Genomic DNA, 24,315 nt, shown 5'->3' with positions numbered 1-24,315 from the left:
AATTGTCGCGACACAGCGATTTAAACTATATCCGGATTAGCATGCCAGCTTATAATGTGACTATCCAAGTACTATTTATAAGTCTTAAATTATAATAAACCAAAAAATATTTTTTTTTTCTGGCGAATGTGAGCAAAACCCTACTTTATTCCATCACTGAAACTTCTTTTGAGTGAGTAACACCCAAAAAGTCATTACACAATAAATCCTGTAAAGGATCAGGAGGATCCCACAAAGAAATAAAGAAAAAATCATGAGAAAAATTGTAATTAGCAAATCAATCCGCACACTGGTTGCCTTCTTTACACACATGACTAAAAACAATATTTTTAAAAAAATCAAGAACTCTACTAATATCATCAAGAAAAATACTATCAGGCTTCTTCTCCACCCAAGCATCTTTCAGCATTGATAAGACAGCAATCGAATCTCCTTCAATGATTAAATTTTTTACTAATAGCTCATTCGCCAACCTAACTCCCCAAAGCACGCCCCATGCATCTATAGCTGAACAATCACCTATTTTTTTAAAAAATCAGTCATCCAATCTTCATTATTGTTTCTTAAGAGACCACCACACCCAGCCATACTTAAGCTATTTTTTGCCACACTATCAAAGTTTAATTTAAATCATCCCAAAGGGAGACAAGACCATCCAACATCAATAGTGATTTTTCTAAACATAATCAAAAAATCACCACTCTTTAAATTATCCAATTTTCAGATATAATGATTTATAATGCCTATTGGGTTCTTCGGCATCACAAAATTAGAATCAAATAAAGTTTTATTATGCCAAAACCATTGCCACCAAGTAGCCATGGCAAAAATTTTGCTCCAATCAAATTTACCCCTCATTTTTTAAATGGAGGGAGTATAGCATATCTAGCCATAAGATACATAAAGGAAATATCAAGAAAAGTATACTCATCAATATAAAATATAAAATTTATCAGGACATGCTATTTTGTTGGCCAAATTGGAGGATCAGTGTTTCATTAAAAACTCAGTGAACTCACACCAGATCTAGTGTGTGCCGGCTAAAAAGGATCCTCAACTAATAGTTAACAAGGAAAAAAAGACAGCACCTGGCCATCAAAAGAAAGCCTGAGTTATTTAAAACGTGATCAAACATATCGAGTTCGTTATAGAGCTCACAGTCTCATACTCTCATTTCTTTATTACCTATTTTTAAATACATTATATTATACGCGCGCGCGCGCATGGATAATATTTGAATAATGTTATGAAAGACATGTTCTAAATTATTAAACTCGAGAATTTAAATAAATTTATAATAAAAATGTAAACCCATAAATTTATAAGATTTTACTTTTATTAATAAATAATCTTTAAAAATAAAGAATTAAATAATTAAGATATTAAATATAATCATCATTTAATTTAAATATGTTTTAAATATAAATTATTAAATTAAGTCTATCTATATTTATAAATTATTATACTCAATATAAAAATTTTAAAATATGACAACTTATTTTTAATTTTTTTGTTAATATTAATATTTACTTTTTTTAAGTTATATTTTTCATTGAACGAATTCTACCACTTTTATAAATTAAATTTTACATAATATATATATATATATCTTATTTAATGACTTTGTAAGTGAATTAATATAATTTTATAAATTAAAAATATAAAAATAATAAATTTAAAAATTTAATTCATGAATTTAATTAATTTTATTTAATTTAAATTTATGAGTAAGTTAATAAAATTTTAAAATTAAAAATATAAAATCAACAAACATTTATAATTAACTCAAAAATTTGAGAATAATGATGTAGCCACCTAACCTGTCTGTGTTTTTTTCTTTTAATACTAAAGAAATTATTATATTGTAATAAAAAAAGACAGCTAATAAATCAATATCAAATATCAGCTACTATTAAAGTAAAATCTATCACCTTAGCACTATCGAACTACAGTGAATACACTATAGAACTGAAGTAGATGTAGACGCTTCGATTTGGTAGTTATTACATTGTCAGGTCTTGCATTGCTTTTTTTGTGCCTTGTGGTTGCAAATGTGTGGGCATTGAGAAGGATAGAAAAAATCGCACATTTTTTAAACGGTTGCAGCTAATGTTTGTGGTCCTCAAATCTATATCAAAATCTTGTTAGTTAGTAACCTATTTGCCTTTCCAACGTTAGTCTATTAGGGACGTACCTATGTCATAGCTTATAGGGATAATTGTCCCCCACAAAGCAAGAAAAAATTAAATATAATTTTTAAATATTCTTTTACCTTTTTTAGAGAATTTCAATTGCCCCTCCCCTGTGAGGAAAAGTTCATTTTCTCCCTTAAAAATTTTCATTTATCTTTCAACAAAATTTATTTAACTCAAACCTTATCCATATACCATTTAATATTAAATAATGAGAGCTTGAAAATGGAAGGAATAATAATTAATTAAAAAAAATAACTTTCTTTATTTATTTTTATACTGTTATAATACATTGCCTTGATCAGGGGTGAACCCACGTAGTACAGCTTGAGGGAGGAAAGCCCCACAACGACAGCCACGTGTATTTGCAGCATGGATTGGGTTAGGTGGGCCCCTCCTTTTGTTTTTTGTTTTTTTAAAAAGTTCTACTCTTTATCCCCACCTCATACGAATAAAATGTACACACGTATAATTATATTTTTTATTTGTATATTAGATAGAAATAAATTGTACACTATATTTGTTTATATACAAGAATATTTTTATTATTGATGCATGATTAATATTACCTTTTCATTGACAAAAAAATATAACTTAATATTTATGAGTAAAATACACTACCATTTTCTCTATTTTGTTTTAATTGTATATGCATCTCTTCTATTTTAAAAACGTATAAAAAAATTTTAGAGAATGAATGTTATAAAATACAAACTTCTCAACTATTTATAAAATTTTGTTTTTATCTATCTAAATATTAGTTGATTGTTAAATTATATATATTTGATCAAAATACTTCTCTTTAAACATTGATGTTTTCTAAAAGTTATTCAAATTATCCAAAAAGAATTTTTTATGATACATATACTTTTTACTTTATATAATTCTTATGTTAAGATTTTTTAAATTATAAAAATATTTAATAAAATTTTTATTCTAAAATTTAAAAATAAATTATTGACATATATATATGTATAATAATTTTTATTTAAATTTAGCCTCCACACTGGTTTCCTCAATGACCTTGCTATCATAAAGCAAGGGAATACGCTGTAGAACTACAGTAGATGCAGACACTTTTGTTTGCTGCTTGTTAGGTATTACATTATAAAGTCTTGAATTTTATTTATTTATTTATTTATTTTGGCTTGGTGATTGCAAATACATGGCATTATAAAAGAGAGAAGAAATCATACATTTTTTAAATGGTTGTAAATAATGTTTGTGCGTCTCAAATCAATATAAAATTTACTCCCTTCATTTAAAAAATATCTTTTTTTTAGATAAATTAAATTTTAAAAAATATAAAATATTTTTAATATTTTAATATATAATTATTATATTTTTCAAAGTATCCCTAATAAATAAATTATTTTATATTTATTTTAAAGTAAATTGCCTATTTAATGGATAAAAATAAAAAGATGATGTTAGTTTAAAAATAAGTATTCAAATAACTACTTTATTATAAATTAAAATTTAATTAAAAATATTTTATTTTTTAAATAGAGGAATTACTTCTTTCATTTTTATTTATAAAAAAATTATTACTTTTAATTTTATATAAACAAAATTAAATTTTAATAAATATTTATTATAAATTTTTAAATTATTCTTCGTAATTTTATTATTTATAATTATAAAAAATATTTTCTTAACAAATAAATACGTAGTGAGTATCCGACTATCTGTTAGTAATCAACTACCCTTTCCAACACTAGTCTGACATACCTACATTATAGTCTATGGGGACAATTACCCCCACGAGGCCATTAAAAAAAAAATTAAAACATAATGTTTACCCTTCAAAAAAATGAAATTACCTCGCATTTCAAAGGAGGAAAAAATCCCTCCTTGAAAAATTTCATTTATCAACTCCAATCTCATTTATATGTTATAATTTTAAATGATGAAAGTTTGAGAATGGAAGGGGCAACAATTTAAAAAATAACTTTCCTTGTTTGTTTTCTTACTCCTATGTCAAAGAGATTATTTAAATATTTAATAAGAGGATATAGATATAATTTAGTAACCGCTCCCTCCATCTAATTTTATAAAAAAATTTTAGTGATTTGACATTTTATAATACAAAATGTATTAAAAAAATATGAAAAAAAATCCACCGAGCACCCCTTGATCAAATTTATCCATGAATTTTTTATGTCACTAAAAGTCAAAGCTACTGATTTAATATTAAATTTTATAAAAAATTACAATATTATCCTGAATGAAAAAAGATGGATGTAGATGAACGACAATCTAGAAGATGGACAACTTATATAATGACATTAGAGATTACAAACACCTTCGTCATCAGAGATGAATCCCTTGAAGACATGAGGTGTTTGAAGATTAGTGACACCTCCGTCGATTGAAACGAATCTCTCCATAACTTGAACTAAATGATAAACTTTAATATATAATTAATTACAAGTGAGATTTATTCATCATTTTTACAAATCTTAAAATACAAAAAAGTATAAATAGAGATCCGAATTTCTTCAGGACTTGAACTAGGGTATCTAAAAATCAACGATACCTTCATTGTCAGAGTTTCTGCCCAAGAATCATTTGACGAAAGAAGAACCATGGGTAATGTGCAAACAACTACAACCAATTCAAGACGAAGAAAACACACCTATCACACCAGTATGTCATCATACCCTAAAGTTTTTATCATATTGGTGGCTTCCCAGTCTTCATCAACCTCTGCCCCAATGGTATGTTGTTTTAATACCAATGTGAGTGATTCCTACCCTGATGGTTCTTAGATATCAGTAAGTCTCCTCTTTTCTCCTTAATTGTTCACACTAGTGTGTATCAATTCTAGTAGTATGAGTGTTGGTTTTATATTTAAATGACTTGTTTGTCACTTTATGTCAATTATTAATTCTCCTGTTGTACTTATTCGTTATAACAGTAACTTGAAAAAAATGCAACCTCTAATTGTGGATCTCTTATTAGCTTCCAATTGTGATATGTTTTATATAATGCAACAATTCCATTCCAAAGAAATGAACATTGAACAAAATTTAGTAGGGGAATAAACAAAATTTGTCTATGGTCTAATGAAATTTTAGTTCATTTATTCTTGTTTTTTTCATCTTTCTCATAATCCTCTATTCTAGATTGAAATAGAAGAGAAATGATAAAAGCATAGAGACGAGGTGGTCACTCTTGTTATTGTTTTTGAATTGGGAGCTTCGTTGTTTGACTAACGATTTGGACAACTTGTTTAAAGAAGATGTGTTTGTATTATAGTTGAGCCAACGGATAGTTTTTTTTTTTCCCTTACAATAAGAGACAATATTATCATTTAGTTATGAATTTAATATCAAATGATTGCTCTTGCCTTACAGTGACATATCATGAATTTTGAATTTTTTTAATATTTATGGTGAACGGATTTTCAGTAAAATAATTTCAAAAATATGACTTCATAATGGAGAACTACAGTAAATGCATTGTTGAACTTAGTAGATGCAGACACCTTTATTTGGTGGCGATTGCATCGTGAGGTCATGCATTGTCCCCTTCCCCCTCTCTCGTGGTTACAAATACGTGGCATTCTAAAAGACCGAAAAAATGGGACATTTTTTAAATGGTTGTCTAAGCTCTAATCTTTGCGGATCTTGAATTTATTGAAATTTCATGGGTCAAAAACCTATCTGCTATCTGCCTTTTCATCATAAGTCTATCAGGGAAGGCTGTACTTGCATTATAGCATATGAGAACGATTCGCCTTACAGGATGTGAAAAAATAAATAAAAAATGTAATCAGGAGAATATCATTTAAAAACTCTTAATATCAAATAGGGATAAATATTAATAATTAATAAATGAATTTTAAATTGTAATGAGTATTATATCCATCCAAGTCATTATTTGATATTAATTTTTTAAAAAAATCCTTAATTAATATTCTCCCAAAATAATCCAGCACATCCTCTTTGTTCTTGTCAGAAAATTACAATTGCCGTTCTCTCCGTACAGAGAGACACGCAAGAGCTGTTTGGTTTTTATTCTCTCTTTTATTTTAAAACTGTTTTACAATACCGTTTTTTAAATTATTTCTTCAAAATGAAAAATAATTGCTTATATGTGTTGATTTAAAAACAATTTTAGAATTGAAAAGTTGGTTGATAGTAATAGTTATCTGCAATTAATTGTAATAGCTTGTGATAACTATTGGTTAAGGATTATAGTTTTCAATAATTAAATGTAATGTATTTTAAACATAAAAAATAAAATAAAAACAGATTTAAGATTTTTCTATTTTTTTTTTTAATAGTTTTGTAAATAATTATATTCAAAATACTCATCTAAACAATTTTTTAAATTTTTTGTTAAAAATTATTTTTTGAATAGAGAAACCAAACAAACCTTAGCTCTCTTCCTTTTTAGAACTTTAAATTCCACACTACCGTTTTCAAATTTTGAACATTAACCCCCTAATGTTAAAATATCAATTAAATTAAATGGAATTTATGACACATTAACCTAATTAAGATTATTTGGCGAATGAAACGAAAGTTTTTGTATTTCTTTAATTTATTTAAACTCAAAACATAACTGGGATCGGGTAGAATGTAAGCATGTAAAGCAAAAATTTCATAGAGGAAAAAAAAAATACCGTAAACTGATTTCAAGACGATGGAAATGTCACGCAGATCCATGAAATTTAAAAGCAAGTTAACTTTTCGTTCCAAAAATAAAAGCAAGTTAACTTAAATGGCATTTCAGAAGCAAGAGTAGACATCATATTGCAGAATAGAATTGAGAGGACATCTGAACATGCTACAAGCTGCAAGGCGGAGACGCTAATACTTGATGACAAAATTACCCTTCCATTAAAGTTGTGTTTTAAGTAAGTACAGTAAAATTAATTAATATAACACCAACAATTTCATGTCATTTGTCAAGTAATCTTAATTAAGCTGATGTGACATAAATTTTGTTATATTCAACTGTCATTTTAATGATAAAAAAATTATGGCGAAGCTTAAAAAAATGAAGGGTTGGATTTAAACTTTCAAAAATAAAAGAAGTTATATACAATTGACTTAAATTTGAGAAGAGTTACAATGTTTTGGTAAAAAAAAAAAAAACTAAAAACATCCCTATTTGAATAAAAAAAAGGATTAATGAAGATCTTAAACTCTAAATTATTGTGTGTATAGCATCATAGACTTTGAACTCTTCAAATATGCAAAAAAAATTTTAATTTTTAAATTTCAAACACCTGAAACCTCAATGTTAAATTAAAGAAAACAGTCATTATTTTTTTAGTTGTGGGGTTTAGTCACCCATTGATATGATACTCATCCTGATTTTAAAGATAATAGTCATTTTTTTCAATTTAACGACAGAGTTTTAGACACTTGAAATATAAAAGTTGAGAAAAGTTTTTACATATTTTAAAAATTAAAAGTCTATAATTCTATTTACATAATAATTTAGAATATAGGATGCTCATTAATACTAAAACATATAATTGTTTATGCTTTCATGCATTTTCACAATTATTTAAAGTGCATGTATAATTTTATTTTACACTTTCTAAATACCATTACTGTTTATAAAATTATCAAGCTAATGTTTATTCAATATTTAACTTAGGATAAATGAGAAAATTGGTTCCTACACTACATATCCAAAAGCATTTGGGACCCACAACTTGTCTTTTGTGTAATATTTTTCTTCAACGTTTAAAAACAGTGCGATCTTATCTAAAATTACAGCAAAGGGTTCAAAAATTATAGACAAGGGTCCAAGATTATAGAAAACAGACAAAAAATTTTTTTGGTTATTTTACATAACTTTTGAGATCATTTTTTAGTTAACTACCACTCAAACTTGGAGAGAAAATTGATTGAATCGAACATATTAGTTTTTATCTTATTTTTATTTTTAATTTTTAATTTATATTTTTGAAATATAATTTATACATATTTATATCCAATAAGCATTATGAAATGAAGAAATATAAAAAAAAATGTATGAGTTATGTATATATGTATATATTTTAAATTTATGAATTAGAAATTATCAACTAAGTATATATTTTGGAAGAAAATAATTTAATATTGATGGATATTATTTTTTATTGTATATTATTTTGTTTGAAATTTCATCAATAATTTTTGTTATTATATATAAGTATTTCTTTCTATTTTAATAATATAATATTTAAAATATAATAATTTAGTCATGACTGATTGAATCATGATCAGATCATTGAATGATAAATCAATATCTTGATTCAATTTTCATAACATTATATCAACTACTACCCATGTATATGTAAAATATTAAAATATAGGATTTTAATACTAAGTAATGAAAATAAAAAAAATTAATAATACCAAAAACAAGCGAAAAAAATATGTTAAAAATTTTACATATTTCATCACCAAATTGATGCTCCGAAGCCAAACGGCATACTCGTACGGTCAACCCAATCTCTCCTTCTTGAGTCGTGACACGTGCTATCTCTTCTTCCCCGTCGTCGTCGTCGTCCTCTTCTCATCTTCCCGTCTTACTTACATAAAATCAAAATTGATTCCGTGTGTGGACGGGGATCTAAAATGGAAACTCCACTTGCTCTCCCCCCACCCCCGCCCCTATAAATACCTCGTTCTTCAACACCTTTTCTCACTCACCCTACCATGGATGTCATCTCCTTCTTCTTCTCCTTCTTCGCTCTCTCTGTTCTTTTCTTCTTCTTCTTCTTCTTCTTCTTTCTCTGCAAATCCTTCTCCTTCAACCTCCCCACTTTGCCTCTCCCTCCAGGTACTATGGGTTGGCCTTACATCGGCGAAACCTTTCAACTTTACTCTCAAGATCCCAACCTCTTCTTCGCCTCCAAAATCAGCAGGTTCTTATTACTTGTTATCTTCTTCTGATTCTGAAACTCATTCACTAATTCTCATCATGGCTTGCTCTGTTTTACTTCTTTTCTTCCCTTCACAGGTACGGCTCTATTTTCAAGTCCCACATTCTGGGTTATCCTTGCATCATGATTTCAAGCCCCGAAGCTGTGAAATTCGTGCTCAACAAAGCTGATCTCTTTAAGCCAACTTTCCCTGCAAGTAAAGAGAGGATTCTGGGCAAGCACGCTCTCATGTTTCACCAAGGAGAGTACCATTCTAAGCTCAGAAGACTCGTTCTTCGTACCTTCATGCCTGAAACTATTAAACACATCGTCCCCAACATCGAGACCATCGCCATAGCTTGCCTCCGTTCCTGGGAAAACCGAGAGATCACCACCTTCCTAGAAATGAAGACTGTAAGTCACGCCAACGCAAAACAGAGCAAGCTAAAGGCAAATCCTCTGTTTCACTGACGGTATTTTTATTATTTGTTTTAGTTCACCTTCAATGTGGCTCTGCTTTCCATCTTGGGAAAAGAGGAGGGAGGGTACGGGGAGGATCTTAAACGGTGTTACTACATTCTGGAGAAAGCGTACAACTCGATGCCGGTGAATCTGCCGGGCACTCTGTTTCACAAGGCAATGAAAGCGAGGAAGGAGCTGGGTGAGACACTGAGTCGAATTATGGCGAATAGGAAGAGGGAGAAGAAGACGGAAGAGAAGAAAGACTTGTTGGGGTGGTTGATGGAGGAGAAAGCAGGGCTCACTGACGAGCAGATTGCAGATAACGTTATCGGCGTCATTTTCGCAGCTCGGGACACGACGGCGAGTGTGCTTACGTGGATAGTCAAGTACCTCGCTGAGAATCCCTCGGTTCTACGAGCAGTGACTGTAAGTATCTCTTGCAGTAATTCATGATACTGTCTGAACATGGAATATTCGAAAGTTCGAATCTGTTTTGTTTTACGCTCTTTGCTTCAGCTTTATTAATTTGTTGTTCGGCCCGTATAGTTTTGAGCTAATTTAAATGCAGTCCCTGAGTTTTGATTATTGCAACTCAATCCTGTAATTTTAATCCAATTAAAATTTAATTTTTAAATTTTAACTTAGTACAACTTAATCTTTACGGTTTTAATAATTCAAAATGTTGGTCTCTGTAATTTAAAAAATAAAATTATATTTTTTTGTTAAAAAATGTAAGATATTTTAATCAAACCTCATCCCTCAATAAGATAGTTATCTACTTTCAAACTAACCTTATCTTTTTATATTTATCTCTATTAAACTCTCTATAATAAATATAAAGTCATTCATTAATAAGGACACTTACAAAAAAAGACAATGATTACACCTCAAAAGACTAACAATGTCTTACATTTTTTAACATTTAACTTCTTAAATTATATTTTTGAATGGAGGGAGTAAAGATTGCAATTATTTGTAAAATTTTAAATGATTAAAACTATAGAAATTGAGAGTTGTGTTAAAATTCAGAGACTCACTTTTTTCTAAATGAAAGCTATAGCGGTAGCACTGACATAAAATTAGGAATTAAGTTATAATTAAATCATGATTATAGGGATAAAATATTAATTTTTATTTAATTATAGTTTTTTCTTTAATTATAGTTGGCTTGGCTAGGAGTACCAAGGGATTTGGATATTCCAATTTTATATTTTTAAATTTTAAAAAGTATTTATTATTATTATTATTATTATTATTATTATTATTATTAAAAGAATCTTTAAAAATCTGTTGTGAGGATCTCAGTGAATATATATATATATATATATATCAAAGCTAACATAGATTGGGAACTTCATTTATCCCATGCAACGCAAGACAGCAAAATTAATTGATTAAAATTTGGCTAAACAATCAAAAGTCAAAATCTAAACGGGCAAAAAAGTTAATCATAATTAATTATTATATATATAATCACTCTTTTTTATTAAAATTAGAAAATTAATCCATAATTGTTTTATATTAGTCGATTTATTTGTGGTATTACATGAAGCTTTTATTACAATCAAGTCAATAAATTAAAATATAATATTTGAAATCAGCTGAATAATGAGTCCGAGATTGTACTACAGGAGGAGCAACGGAGGATAATGAAGAAGAAGGAAGAAAGTGGAGAAGGGAAGGCTCTGAATTGGGAAGATGTCAAGAACATGGCCTTAACTTCAAGGGTCATTCAGGAGACTCTTAGAATTGCCACCATTTTGTCCTTTACTTTCAGAGAAGCTGTCCAAGATGTTCAATACCAAGGTTAGTATTATTTGAAAGCCTGACATAATATATTTTCTATGTTCTCTCAACTAAAAACCAATATAAAAATTTGAATGTATAGCCAGTGGCCTAATGCTGCAATAACATCGTGCCCCATTCTTCAGGGGTTACAAATGTTCTTGAATCAATATAAAAAGTCTCATTACATAAAGGTAAGTTTAATTATTAATATACTCCATCTTGTCTTATTTATAGGGTGGAAGAAATTTTTTTTTTGTTCTATTTATAAGTTACATTATTAAATTTTCATCATAAATAAATTATTCATTTTACTTTCCATGAGATGTAGGAGAAAGAAAATATGATATTAAAGTATATATATTAAATAGAAATAACATTGAAAACTTCTTAAATTTTTTAAACAAAGTTAATGAGTTTTAAGATTTTTTTAAATTTTGATATAATATGTTAAAATAACTTATAAGTAAAATTAAAAAATATAATAAAGAAACATTTAAAAAAAAAAAGAATGCATCAACTCTGGGATTTGAACTTTTGAATTAAGAGGTGATGCTCTTCCATCATGCTTTTCCATTTGCTCTCTTCTTTTTTGTTTTAGGTGATTACTTCAATTTCCTTTCAGATAAAAATTGAATGTATATGAAATTGATTTGGTCAGGATTCTTGATCCCAAGAGGGTGGAAAGTTTTGCCCCTCTTCAGAAACATACACCACAGTGCAGACAACTTCAATGAGCCAGACAAGTTTGATCCTTCTAGATTTGAAGTAATTAACAACGATATGGCTTTTATTTTTGTTGCAACTGCATATACTTTTACTAGAATCTCGATTCCATTCTTTTTTGGTACAATAGGTTTCTCCAAAGCCCGATACTTATCTGCCATTTGGGAATGGGACCCATGCATGTCCAGGGAATGAACTTGCTAAGTTGGAGATCTTGGTGCTTCTCCACCACCTAGTCGCCAATTACAGGTTCCTCAACTTCCCCTAATTGTCACAATCAATGCTCATTTTTATCATATAATGGAAATCTGGATTAATCCAATTAGTTAAACAGGTAATTAAACAGATAAAATAATATTTTGATTAGTTTAATAAAATATTTTATTTATAATTGATTCAACTATAATTTTGATCATCGATTATCAAACCAGTGCCTTAATTGGTTTAATAATTGATTCAATTTTTAATATCTCAATTTTTACAATAATATAAATGCAATGTTTCTTTTATATTCATGCATGTGTTTAAATATTTGAGAGTGATTAAAGTGTGGGCATATATATATATATATATATATATTATGCAGGTGGTCCCTGGAGGGAGCACAAAATGGGATTCAATATGGGCCATTTGCACTCCCCGACGATGGCTTGCCCATCAGATTGTTTCCCAAGAAGCAGATTCCCCACTAAGATTATTTCAAATTTCTATATATATATATATATATATATATAAATCAACGGCCTCAAATAATTATCTCCCAAATTGGTTCCAGATGGTGAAGATGAATCATCAACAGTTCAACACCACCACCAAAGGCAACTGTATATAGCAGAATAGTATTCATGAAGCCTGAAAATTTCAGATTTCAGAGTATTCAATTTGTAAAATGTTTGCATTGTTTAATTGAAAAAATTAATGGAATGAAAAACTAAGTAACAATTATCACATATTTTCACTGTTCATCCCACCCTTCAAAATCTACGCAAGTTTTTTAGTGAGATGCATGAAATATCATTTGCTAATAGTAGATATTAATTTCTATTAAGATAGTGAGAGTATGATAAACCTTTTTAAATTATAGCTGTTCCGTACGCTAAGGTTACTAAGTAAACTCTCAACCGCTTTGGTGTATGAGATTATCAATCATGTAATCCTAAATCGATAACGTTTACAGGAATTTTACAATTAAGAATTGAAGAGGATGACAGTGATGTCACCAAATTACTATTATTACATGTTCTGACACCCAATTTTGTAACAATACTATTAAACTGCAGATTAAAAATATTCAATTGTTCATTGAAATTATCCACTGCACATGTCAAATTAACTGTCCAATAAATTTTTTTCTAAACATATTTATTGATAGGTCCTTAGTTCCAAGTTTCTCTTAAATTTTTCGGTTGATGTTGATTGTAGCCCATACTTTTCATCATATTTTTTTCGAGACACTTTGATTACAGAGGCTGATTCAGATCGGGAATGTTTTAGGAAAAAATTCATTTAAATATTTTTTTTATAAAATTCATTTAAAATTTTTTGACCACGGTTATTAATAAAAAAGAAGCCCCTTAAATTTTAGAAATTCTCTTTAGACCAAGGACACTAAAGTAAAATTAAAATATAGAGTAAAATTATCTTATTATCTCCCATCCCCTCTAATTCTCCGTTGAAGTTTTTCATTTTTCTACATCAAATTGTTCACTGACTTATAAAAATTTGTTCATTTTTTTATATAAAGTTATTTAGTAATGACACAAATAATTTTTGTAAGTCTTGATATAAATCAATGAACAACTTATTTTATTATGATTAAAGCACTTGAAATAAAATTAAAATTAAGTAATAGCACAAATAACATTTGTAAGTTAATGATCAACTTTATGTCAATGATCAAGTCATTTTATCATGATTATAATATTTAAACTAAAATCAAGATTTAATAATGGCACAAACAATTTTTATAGACCAATGAACAATATCATATCATATAAGGAAATGAATAACTTTAATAAAAAATTAGAGGAAATGTTGAGGGATAATGAGATAATTTCATTCTACATTTTAATTTTACTTAACCTTTGATTTAAAGTGAATTTTCAAAATTTAAAGAGCTTTATTTTTTTTATTAAATATGATTAAGGGTCTCAAATGAAATTTTCCTAATTTCTTAACAATTAGCGCCCACTTGAAAATGACACAGGAAAAGACATCAATTAATAAAAAAAAAAAAGTAAATTTGACAAAAGTTAATAGTCGATAAGCTCAAAGCGCCAGGTTGTTTGAAAATGACAGTTAGAACTTGACAGCAATGTGAAAACATCTAAAATACACTCCCACATTTTCTTAAAAAAAGTTAAGAATTTTTAATTTAAGATCTGAATAAAGTATTACTTATTTTTTTAATAATATTTTTATATAAATCCATTAACAATGAAAGTTAATTTAAGAGAAATTTAAATTTTTTTATTTAAATAAGTGTAAAATTGAAAGTTTATTCTTTTTTTATATAAAATTAATGACTTAACTACTACTTAATTTACATAAAGTGGCTAAAATACCTTATAGCAGGAGATTAGAGAGTAACATGACAGGTGTAGTAGACAATTTCAATGAACAATTACAAATATTTTTCATGATCAATAGATCCTTCTCTCCAAGCATGCTTTTTAATAGGATTTGGATTCTCTCCACTTTCTCTTCATTTCTTATATCATCAAATCATAATTTGAATAGTTTATATTTAATGTTTTATAAAATCGTTGAAAATGATAAGTTATTTAAAAATAAATAACTGTTAAAATTTGGTCAGGGCAGTTTAGAAAAAAACTATTTTAGAAAAAATTAAATATGAACCACTGAAATTTCAAGCTAATAATTGAGATGGAAATTAGAGGGGAAGTGGAGAGGAAGAAACGAGGAGAGACTTCAAGTGCCTGTCCTCCAGTATCCCAAAAGAGAAGAGAAAGATAAGGTGAAAGATGTGCAATGAATCGTCATAAACTAAAGGCTAAAGTTGGCTCTCTAAAGAAATGTAATAATAATGAATTGTGGAGATGAATGGCTCTCATCAGATTGGATATTTTTTTAAAGGGAAGCATGTGTGAGAACATACTTATCATATGAACAATGGGGGCGTAAAAGCTAACGTGGTGACAAGAGAATGAGGAAGATAAAGAAGGAAAAGTGGTCGGAAGAGGTGGTCCTGAATCTTCATTCTGAAATGTAATCACCGCCGGATTTTTTGCTTTGTACTGAGAAATGAGAATGCTGTGTTTTGCGCCATCTCTCTGCTCACTCTAGTGATGATTGAAGAAACCAAAAGCCCTATATTAATAGCCATACATAACAATTCCTTTTGTTTCTAAACCAATTCCATATAACACGAAAACTAGAGTAACTTATTTTGAACAAAGTCATAAGAAGATGAAAACCTTGAGTAATAATTATAGATAATATGAAAATTGTAAGAAGAGGATAAAGAGGGAATATCTCTCTAAAAGTAAAATACCAAACCAAGCCAATTCTACCATGGTTTACCGAAAATCAATCTCTGTTAAAGATGAATGACATGCAGATTGAGGTATTGATCAACAATGCTGAGCCAAAGTTGGCAATATTCGGCATGCGTCAGACTCAACACATTTCCCTGAGGGTCAATATATAAGCAAGCAATAAAGCAGATCATGAAATTGCATTTCAAATGATGAGCTAGAAACCCATCGTATCATACGCTTCGGCACAATTAATAAAAAAGCCCATCAACCCATGGCACCACAAAGACCCAATGTCACTGTCACACGCGTTGATGTTTACACAGGGCAATACTCGGCAATGTTAAGATCTTTGCTTTTCAATACAATAGAAACCAGTTATATCACTGGGCCTTAATAATGATACTATTCACAAGGGATCTCTCCGCTAAGATTTGCCATACTAGGTTACTGCCTTAAATGCGTAGGGCAATGATACCCCAAGAGAACTTCAGTCAATATAACAGAATGTAAACTTAGAGGTTATGTACCGCAGATCCCTTCACGTCAGTTGGCCCCATAAGTTAAATTCCTGCTCCTGAACTGCCAATTAAGCATATATGCAAAAAATGAAAAAGAACCACCATATGTCAGCCAAAAAAAAAAAATCTTAATAGAAAATAAAATTTCGAGGAATTATTTGGCTAACAATGTAACTCGAATCATACCTTCTCAATAGCATCTGATGCACCAGACATCGCTTGCTTGCCTTCTCTAAGGAGCTGCAATTGTGTGCGAATCCTACTATTATGTTCCTCTCCCTGACAAATAGAACAGCGATTAGAGCAGTGGATTATGAGGCCAAAAGACAAGTAAATGACACGTTCAAGGGTCTGCCGTGGCCATCATAACCAGAATCAAGGACATAAGCCAGTTCTAAAATCTTCAAGACCAGTTGTACTTTTGTGACCTAGCTTGGTTCGCTTTGTTCCAAGTTCGAGATATACTCCATTCAGCTCTAGAAACCACTGCTTCGATAATAGTGTTTTATTAACTTGGTGATTTGAATAAAGCGAGCCTTTTGATACGTGGTTGCCTTATAACACCCACCAAGTTGAGGCTGCCAAGACTAAAACCTTTTATTGTGGAAAGCATAACTAAGCATTGGACTCACGATACAGTGCTATTAAAGAGTATCACCTCAATTATGAACTGAAACTTTCATTTCAAGCATCCAGCAGCCAGCAGGAAGGAGAGACTTTGATTGTCCCACTTCCAAATTTAACACCCCCCCCCAAAAAAAAACAAAAACAAAAACAAAAAAGACCTCTTTTGGAAACGAGGGAGAAGGCAAAAACAGTGTCAAAAGGAAACAAGAAAGTGATCCACACAAAATAAAAAAGAACCCCAAAGTGAGCATTTTATCCATTTAGGAAAGTTGGAAGGTAAAAAAACTGAGAAAAAATCATGAAATTTTTGACATAAAAAAATCAGAAACATTCAGTTCAACCAATCACCAATGGTCATGAAACTGCTCATTTTTAATTCAATTTGAGCATACGGTTTGATGAAATAATAGAGGATTCATTAATGCCACACAGCACACTAACCAATTGTATCATACGCATCAACTGTTGGATTTCGTCCTTCTTTGCGTTAGACAGATCCTCAGCTACATCCATTACATTACTCCTGCAATTGTGCCAAAGCTCCTCTACTGAGTTCAAATAATCAACAGATTGGGATGGCAATCAATAATACAAGCAGGAACTTATTGCCAGAAGACCCACAGTAAAAAGTAAAAACAAAGGCTGAGAGAATAGCTACACAGAACCTCAGTGTTGTCTGAATCACTTTTCTCTCAAGCTACACTTACTGTTTCCTAGAATGAGAAGTATATTGATTCATTCAAACAGGACAATCTTATATTAACAATGATAATTAAATACTTTAGAAAAACCACTTAACATGATCTAATCAATCTTGATTCAACTATGGACACATGTATTGCTGATCAAATCAGATAATACCTACTTATTTGAGAACAAAGGATCCAGCTCTTGTTCTTCCACCATTTCCTCTACAGCATCAAGAGTGGCCCCCACCTACAAAAGGGAGAAACATGACAGACTAAGATTGAATATGGGAGCATGCATGCCTGCATACAAACGGTAATTCTGAGAGAGTGTTTGATTTAACAGTCCAGAGCCTAACAATCACAAATGAGCATCACTACTGATATCAACTTCATCCACAATAACCAAAGTACTCTGTAACAATGAATTGACCTGTGTTCCGCACATCAAGATATACCAGGAATTACTATAAAACAACAGGGGCCTCTTATGCATTGCATGAAATTTAATGAACGAACTGCATTGTTCACAGCTTGTGAGCAATGCAGCTAGCTATAAATTTTATATTTCATGTTGATATTGATTTATTGACGATTGATATATTGATGGCATTGATTTAAAGGCATAGATTTTCATCTTATACTTTCATAAAACTATTTGAATGTGCAAATGCAACAAAATTTCCAAGAATGATAGCTTTGATGTGAAAAACCTATTTTATTATGTGAGTGCTACAAAACTTCAACACAGATTGCACATAAATGATAGGAAGAGAAAATACTTGTACAACAGATACAAAAGCCAGGTAATACCTGTGTTTCATGACAGATTGATTCATACTCAGCCTGTACAAATTGATTTGACACAGCATTCAGATTTCATCTTTGTCAGATAAAAATGACAAATAAACAGTCATAAATGGCTAAAATTCTTGGAAAAGCCACTCAAGTTGTTTTTCACGCTGCACACTATACAGATGGCGTTCTTAAAAATTTTAACATTTATTTTATCAGCAACTGCAGTACAATGTTGCTAATAAATTGATTTTATAACAGCGGGCTTTCAAATGTCAGGTTGTGGGCTAGTATCATGAGTAATTCATTTTGTATATAATTACACTAACAGGAGCTGTTCCATAATAAATTTCTCTGTTAACAGCAACAAAAATAAATAAATAACATGCCTCAAATAAGAGCCAATGTCATTATTTCAGTATTTAAAAAAAAATTAAATCATACAACTGTACAGTACAATCTCCAAAATGAATTGTTGTTGTTAATTTCAGAGATGTTTTACAGTCTTTAAACTTAAGAGAGAACACTATCAAAAGAAGTTTGATTTCAAACGCCTTCCGCTGCATCTGAAAAATTTGCCTTGGCCAAACAGGATCCATAGTTCCTTTAGGAACAAACTAAATGAACACTGCATCTTCAGCATTCAATTTTGTTAGCAGTGCCATGGAACACAAAATTCTACTCAATATTACTGTGCACGGTATTGACCAACCAAGACCACAGTCAGAAGTCATAACAAACACTACATACCTCTATATTTTCATGCAATGAAGTGATGACCTGAAATGTTTGAAGACATGAAAGGATTATCATCTCCAAACATATCATTTTTTTTTTAAGATATGGAAAGGGGAATTTAAGGGTATTTGCATAACAAATGAAGAACCAGAAATATAGTTTTCTTGGTAAGTTAAAATAAAAATATTAAAAATGAATATCTTCCAACACCTTAAATTTCATATTACAAAATATGTCTGCCTCACGTGAACAAAATTTCCGCATATAATTTCCTGCTGATAAAAAATATATCCTTAGCTATTTATTTAATATTAAGTGGATGACAAATATAAACAGGTTATTTCCTATCAACAATGTGGCACCTTGAACTTTCAAAGATTGCTCAGAGATAGGAAGTCAATGTACATTTTTATCTGAGTATATATCTATGGCACTAATTCAATCCTGCACAATGACGGCCCATATTCAAAATAGATGAATGAGAAACTGAAGAAACAACAAAGCAGTCAATTAAAAATGCCAACACAATTCTGAGATATATTTCTGTGAACTATATTAATATCCAGAGATTATACCTGAAGATAGAGGCGATGCAGCCATTCTTTTTCAGCAGTTGTGAATCTCAGAAAAGCTTTGTCAAATTCCTATAAATAAAGACAGCAGCGTAAATTCATAGTATCAGTGTATAACCATTTTGATTCTTGATGAATTATGCAACGGAGGGGGTGAGAATGTTTTGTAACAAGCCACGAACTCACGCCACTTCCTCTGAAGTCTGAACATAATGCAAAGTATCAACGGTAGTAGAAGACTGTAGTTGAGCATTTAAACCATAAAATATTGGGGTGTCAGGTGTGTGTGATCTTCCAAAAGCATATGACAATCTAACCTAGTTACAACCTTAGATGGGCCATGCTGGCCTAGATTTCTATTATAAAACAGTAAACTAGGGTGATACCACAGGCACAGGAAAAAGAAAAGAAAACAAGTGATTAAGTCAATTCGATGAACATTATAATTTGCCAAAACATCATCTTTATTGTAAATATGAGTGGACATAACTCCAGAAATCATGGTTTAAGCCTTGCACATGACTTGCCAACGAGCTGCATCAGGCATTTATGGTTCAAATTTTCAACTACTATGTAACTAAGAAAAAAGATTTCAATTTTTGTTTGGCTAGCTTCCAGTTCGCAATATCATCTAGTACCTTCGACACATCATCAACTTCTCCATATGTTAGTTACAAGACTGGAACATCAGGTGTAAATATGAGTGACGGTGACGGTGCACGCAACTATCAACAATCATACAGAGCATCGGTATGGGCCCGACTAAGCCCAAAATAAGGTGTTTCGTGCACGTTTTATTCTTTAAGAACATAAGCAAAGATTCGAAGTAGTTTGCATTTCAATTGGGACCATTCGATATTCTTAATAACTTCAAAATAGACATTTGCACAGTAAATTTTAGTGGCAACAAAGGAATGCTAAAAACAACAGTTCCAATTTCTCATAGAAAGTGGAGAATCGAATAGAAGTATGGACGTATTTAAAAAAAAAAAAGAGGGAGTAAAAAAAGCAGGATTACACACCTCCTTTGGGCAGGCAGTGAGCAAAGAACGCAAAGCAAACTTGAAGGACTTCTTCAAATCAAAGTACCTGGATCCTATTCCAGCAGAGGCTGATGCATGGCAGCAGGCCCAGAAACTTTCTCCATGAATTCAGAATCAGAGACGGAAGAGACTCTTGCATCAACGACTAGAAGTCTAGAAAATACTATAAAGAACAATTTTAGACCCAGAACAGATTAAATATGAAAAGCAAGAAGCAAAGCACTAGCAGAAGTTCACTCTCCTCTCACCAGATCAGATGCGCGAAATGCGAAGACGAAGAAGCAGGTCGCTTTATTTTGATTCTGGATTGAGAGGCAAAATTTAGGGCCTCATGGGTCGGGCTGTCTGTCATTCGTGTAACACTGGGCCGTTTATAGATGGTACGTTTATCCATGAAACCTAAAGGGCCATCACAAACTCGACATTTTTGCACACACAAAAAAAAAAAAAGACCAAATCAGGAAATGATGAATCTTTTTTTATACTTTGAATAAAATTATAATTTAAAAATACACAATATAATAGGATAAACATTGTATATGAGAAGAAAAAATAGCAAAAAATAATCATTGAGTTGCAAAAGTAAAGATATAGTTGGGGAGAGGGTCTCTCCACTTTTTCCCCTCCATTTCCCCAATCCCTATTATTCATTAATTTTATCATTTAAAAAATTGTTTGAATTGTGGAGATTGGGGAAATGAAAGGAAAAGAAGTGAAGAGTCCCCAAATCCATGTAGTTGAGGAGGTGTTAATTAATGTGGAAGGCTTCTCACATAAATCTACCATGTTTGATGCCATTGGGTTGCAAAAAACTACTGTTAAAACAACAACAATAATCGAGCAAGGGGGGAAGCCAATTAGGCATCAAAGACTTTCTCCGATCTTGTTTATAAAAATATTCATTACTCTTTAAAACAAGACCTCTCACAAATTTAATTAAACACTTGTGGCTTGAAAAAAATGCAATCATCTCTTTCTTTCCATCCCTTTCTCTCTCATACAACGGATTCTATTGATCAAAGGATAATTTTGAAAAGTTATTTCTTTAGGGCATTGAGCTAATTCTATCTACTTTTCTTAATTTTAGTAAAGTAGTTAATATAGCCTTATGAAAAGAATCAAAGCAAGTATTTAATTTCTCATAGAGGAGAAAGAACTAATGGTTCTAAGCTTTACCCATACTGGACATCAGTCTAGTTTGAACTTGTGCATGATCAAATTAGGAGTCTATGGTTTGATGATGAGCAGAGAGTTGTCATCCGCCCAAGGACCATGACAATGAACAAAATGCATGTGATCGTCATCAGTGAAGTTGATAAAGAAGATGTTTTTCCTGTACCACATGATTTAGAAAGAACCTTTGAGCCACCATACATTGTTCAGGATAGCACTTATTTCCTCTTCCCAAAAAATTTAGAGTCGAGACAAATAGTGAGCACACATTTTTCCCGAAAAGGTTGATTATATTGAAAGATAAGAGGTTCAGGGTCAACAGTCAGACAAAATCTTGAGTCAAGAGAGGCCATAAAGAAGAAGAGAATAGCAACTGGGAACATGCCATGGTATTAAAAACACAAATGCATGAGCGAGAGAGAAGAAATTTAAGGTAGAATAGGGGAAGGGAAGGTGAGAACCAAAGAAGGAAAATGAAGCCACATTTGCAAGCTTAGGAAGCAAAGATGAATTCTCAAGAAAATTCAGAAGCAAGAGAGAAACCTGAAACATAAGCTCGGATCAATGAACAAGCGAAAAAACCAAAGGTGAACTAATAAGCATCAAGGGTGAAACGTTAGAACTCAAGAAAACCATAACTTCTTGTTAGCAAAAGCTGGTAACTCATGGTCTAAGTCATGCCTGAAAATACTATTCTTAAGAGTTATTCTATCATACTGGTTGATCACATGGCAGCTTCTTAATATTAAATAAACTCTTCCTGCAAAATGAGCAAGGACATAGAACAATGAAAATTTTTAAAACAACATAGGCAATATCAATGTTGATGAAGTAATGGAATAGAGGGGAGGAGAGAAAGCCCATCATAGAGGCTCCCCACAACACATGTGGCAAGCATTGCCTTCTATAGGCAAACATCTCAAAGATTAGGCAATAAAACACATTTAACAACACAATTAAAAACAGTTTCATATAATAATGTGGTTTAATATATATGTTACAACATAAATTTATTTAATAGTATTTAATAATATTAATTATAATAATTATTTTTCAAATACTCATAATTATTTTATAATATCCAACACTTTTGACACCAACAAAAGCAGAGAATGATTGCAAGAGAAAGCATGAGAGACAAGAACATGGAAGAGAAAGAGAAAAGTTCAAATGGGACTTTTACCCTGCTATTCTCTTAGAAGAATAAAGAGAAGCTAGAGATTTTTCTAACTAGCCAAGAGGCCTTCTTCCATTACTTCATCTTTTTGACATAGCTTCAAGAATCCAATCACATAATAATCAAAACAATTTTTTTTTGGTTGAAAAGAAAACAATATCTAAAAAAGAGAGATTACATCAAAGAAGTAGCACCTAGTAGGATTCTCTCATCAACTGCCTCCATGATCAAAGATGCAAAAATTAACATATAAACTAGAAGACAATTTTCGCTAAAAGGTCAGCATAGGTATTGGATTCTCTATTGATATGGTAACTACAAAAATAATTTTGCTAAAAAGTCAGCATAGGTGTTAGATTCTTTATTAATATTGTGGATAGATACACACTAATTCCTATTATATAACAATATCTTTTAAAAGGGTAAGAATCCTCACATCCTTTGGTCATGAATAAAATAGCCTCAATACAGTCACAAAAAATGTCCACAAAATGTATGCCTTCAGCCTATCAAAGATTCAACCTATTGATAATTGCAAGGAGCTCGCAACTAGAGTTGGTACATTAATAAGTTTCACATTGAACCCCTTAATCCAATTATCATGAGCATTGCTAATATATCCCCCATGATCGCTACTACATTCATGATAATAAAACCATCTACTTTCAATTGATAGTCATTATTTCTATCCGAGAAAATTACCCGTGAGCGTTTGGCCTCAGAGGACAAAGAAGGGGCTAACCTAATAAGATTTGAATCCGAGCAATCTCTAAAAAAGATGAAATTTTCCAGGACTTATTCCTGAGGTACATCCTTATCAAATACATGCTTACACTAGTCCACCCAAATATCCCATCAAATATAACTAAATAGCATTAACCATTGTACCTTTCTCGTGAATCCCTTGCTTGCTTCATGCTTTAAGTGTCAAAACAAATTAAAGTAGGCACCTCTGCTTCTGACAGAAGAGGAGGAGGAGGAGGAAGATTCGAAAAAAAGAGGCAAGAAAAGAGAAAAGGAGTTTCTAAGTGGTTTTTTATTTTGTAAATTATGGATATTTTAAGCAATTCATTCAAAATTTTATTTGCAATTAAGTTGCTAACAACCTCACAACCATTATACATTTGACATGGGACTTTATTACGATTTTTCCATGTTTTTATATAAAAATATGAGAGAATTACAAGCAAGTCCCACACACAAAAATTAAATGTTATGATGTTTATTGACAATTGTACTAAACTCATTAAAATAAATTGTTAATGGATAGTAATTAAATTTTTTAATGATAGTTAGTTTAGTTGTTAATGGATCATGTAATAATTAATTTCTTTATGTAAGACTTCAATATAATTCTTTCAAAATATATTAATTTTTTTGTCAATATAAAAATATATTAATTACCATCTAGATTCTATAAATTGTTTTATAAATGATAAAATAAGGT

General features: G+C 30.5%; 2 protein-coding genes across 2 annotated transcripts; one reads left to right on the top strand and one right to left on the bottom strand.

The window, feature by feature from the left end:
* The first annotated feature begins 8,867 nt into the window (after nucleotides 1-8,867).
* Nucleotides 8,868-12,992, top strand: LOC129295510 (abscisic acid 8'-hydroxylase CYP707A2-like). The gene is made up of 7 exons (XM_054934038.1): nucleotides 8,868-9,069; nucleotides 9,165-9,480; nucleotides 9,562-9,954; nucleotides 11,160-11,334; nucleotides 11,975-12,081; nucleotides 12,170-12,288; nucleotides 12,626-12,992. The coding sequence occupies exons 1-7, from the start codon at nucleotides 8,990-8,992 to the stop codon at nucleotides 12,729-12,731; spliced, it is 1,296 nt and encodes a 431-aa protein (XP_054790013.1). The 5' UTR covers nucleotides 8,868-8,989; the 3' UTR covers nucleotides 12,732-12,992.
* Nucleotides 12,993-15,706: 2,714 nt separating this feature from the next.
* On the bottom strand, nucleotides 15,707-20,626 carry LOC129295507 (uncharacterized; the record flags this gene model as incomplete). The annotated part of the gene is made up of 8 exons (XM_054934036.1): nucleotides 15,707-16,118; nucleotides 16,244-16,336; nucleotides 17,126-17,207; nucleotides 17,550-17,620; nucleotides 18,184-18,216; nucleotides 18,916-18,945; nucleotides 19,479-19,547; nucleotides 20,498-20,626. Coding segments are annotated over 8 exons (543 nt in total), but the record flags the coding sequence as incomplete, so codon positions are not given.
* Between the last annotated feature and the right edge of the window lie 3,689 nt (nucleotides 20,627-24,315).

The sequence above is a fragment of the Prosopis cineraria genome, unplaced genomic scaffold (genome assembly GCF_029017545.1).
Source record: "Prosopis cineraria cultivar Desert tree isolate PC_DT_omini unplaced genomic scaffold, ASM2901754v1 PC129, whole genome shotgun sequence".
Classification (NCBI taxonomy): domain Eukaryota; kingdom Viridiplantae; phylum Streptophyta; class Magnoliopsida; order Fabales; family Fabaceae; genus Prosopis; species Prosopis cineraria.
The sequence above is the reverse complement of the archived record's forward strand: the minus strand, read 5'-3'. Positions and strand labels throughout refer to the sequence as shown.

Bases quoted from the DNA above. Each gene is read 5' to 3' on its own strand.
- LOC129295510 (XM_054934038.1), top strand. From the start codon at position 8,990: ATGGGTTGGCCTTACATCGGCGAAACCTTTCAACTTTACTCTCAAGAT. The intron at 9,481-9,561 runs GTAAGTCACGCC...TATTTGTTTTAG, and splicing joins CCTTCCTAGAAATGAAGACT to TTCACCTTCAATGTGGCTCT. The intron at 11,335-11,974 runs GTTAGTATTATT...TGATTTGGTCAG, and splicing joins CCAAGATGTTCAATACCAAG to GATTCTTGATCCCAAGAGGG.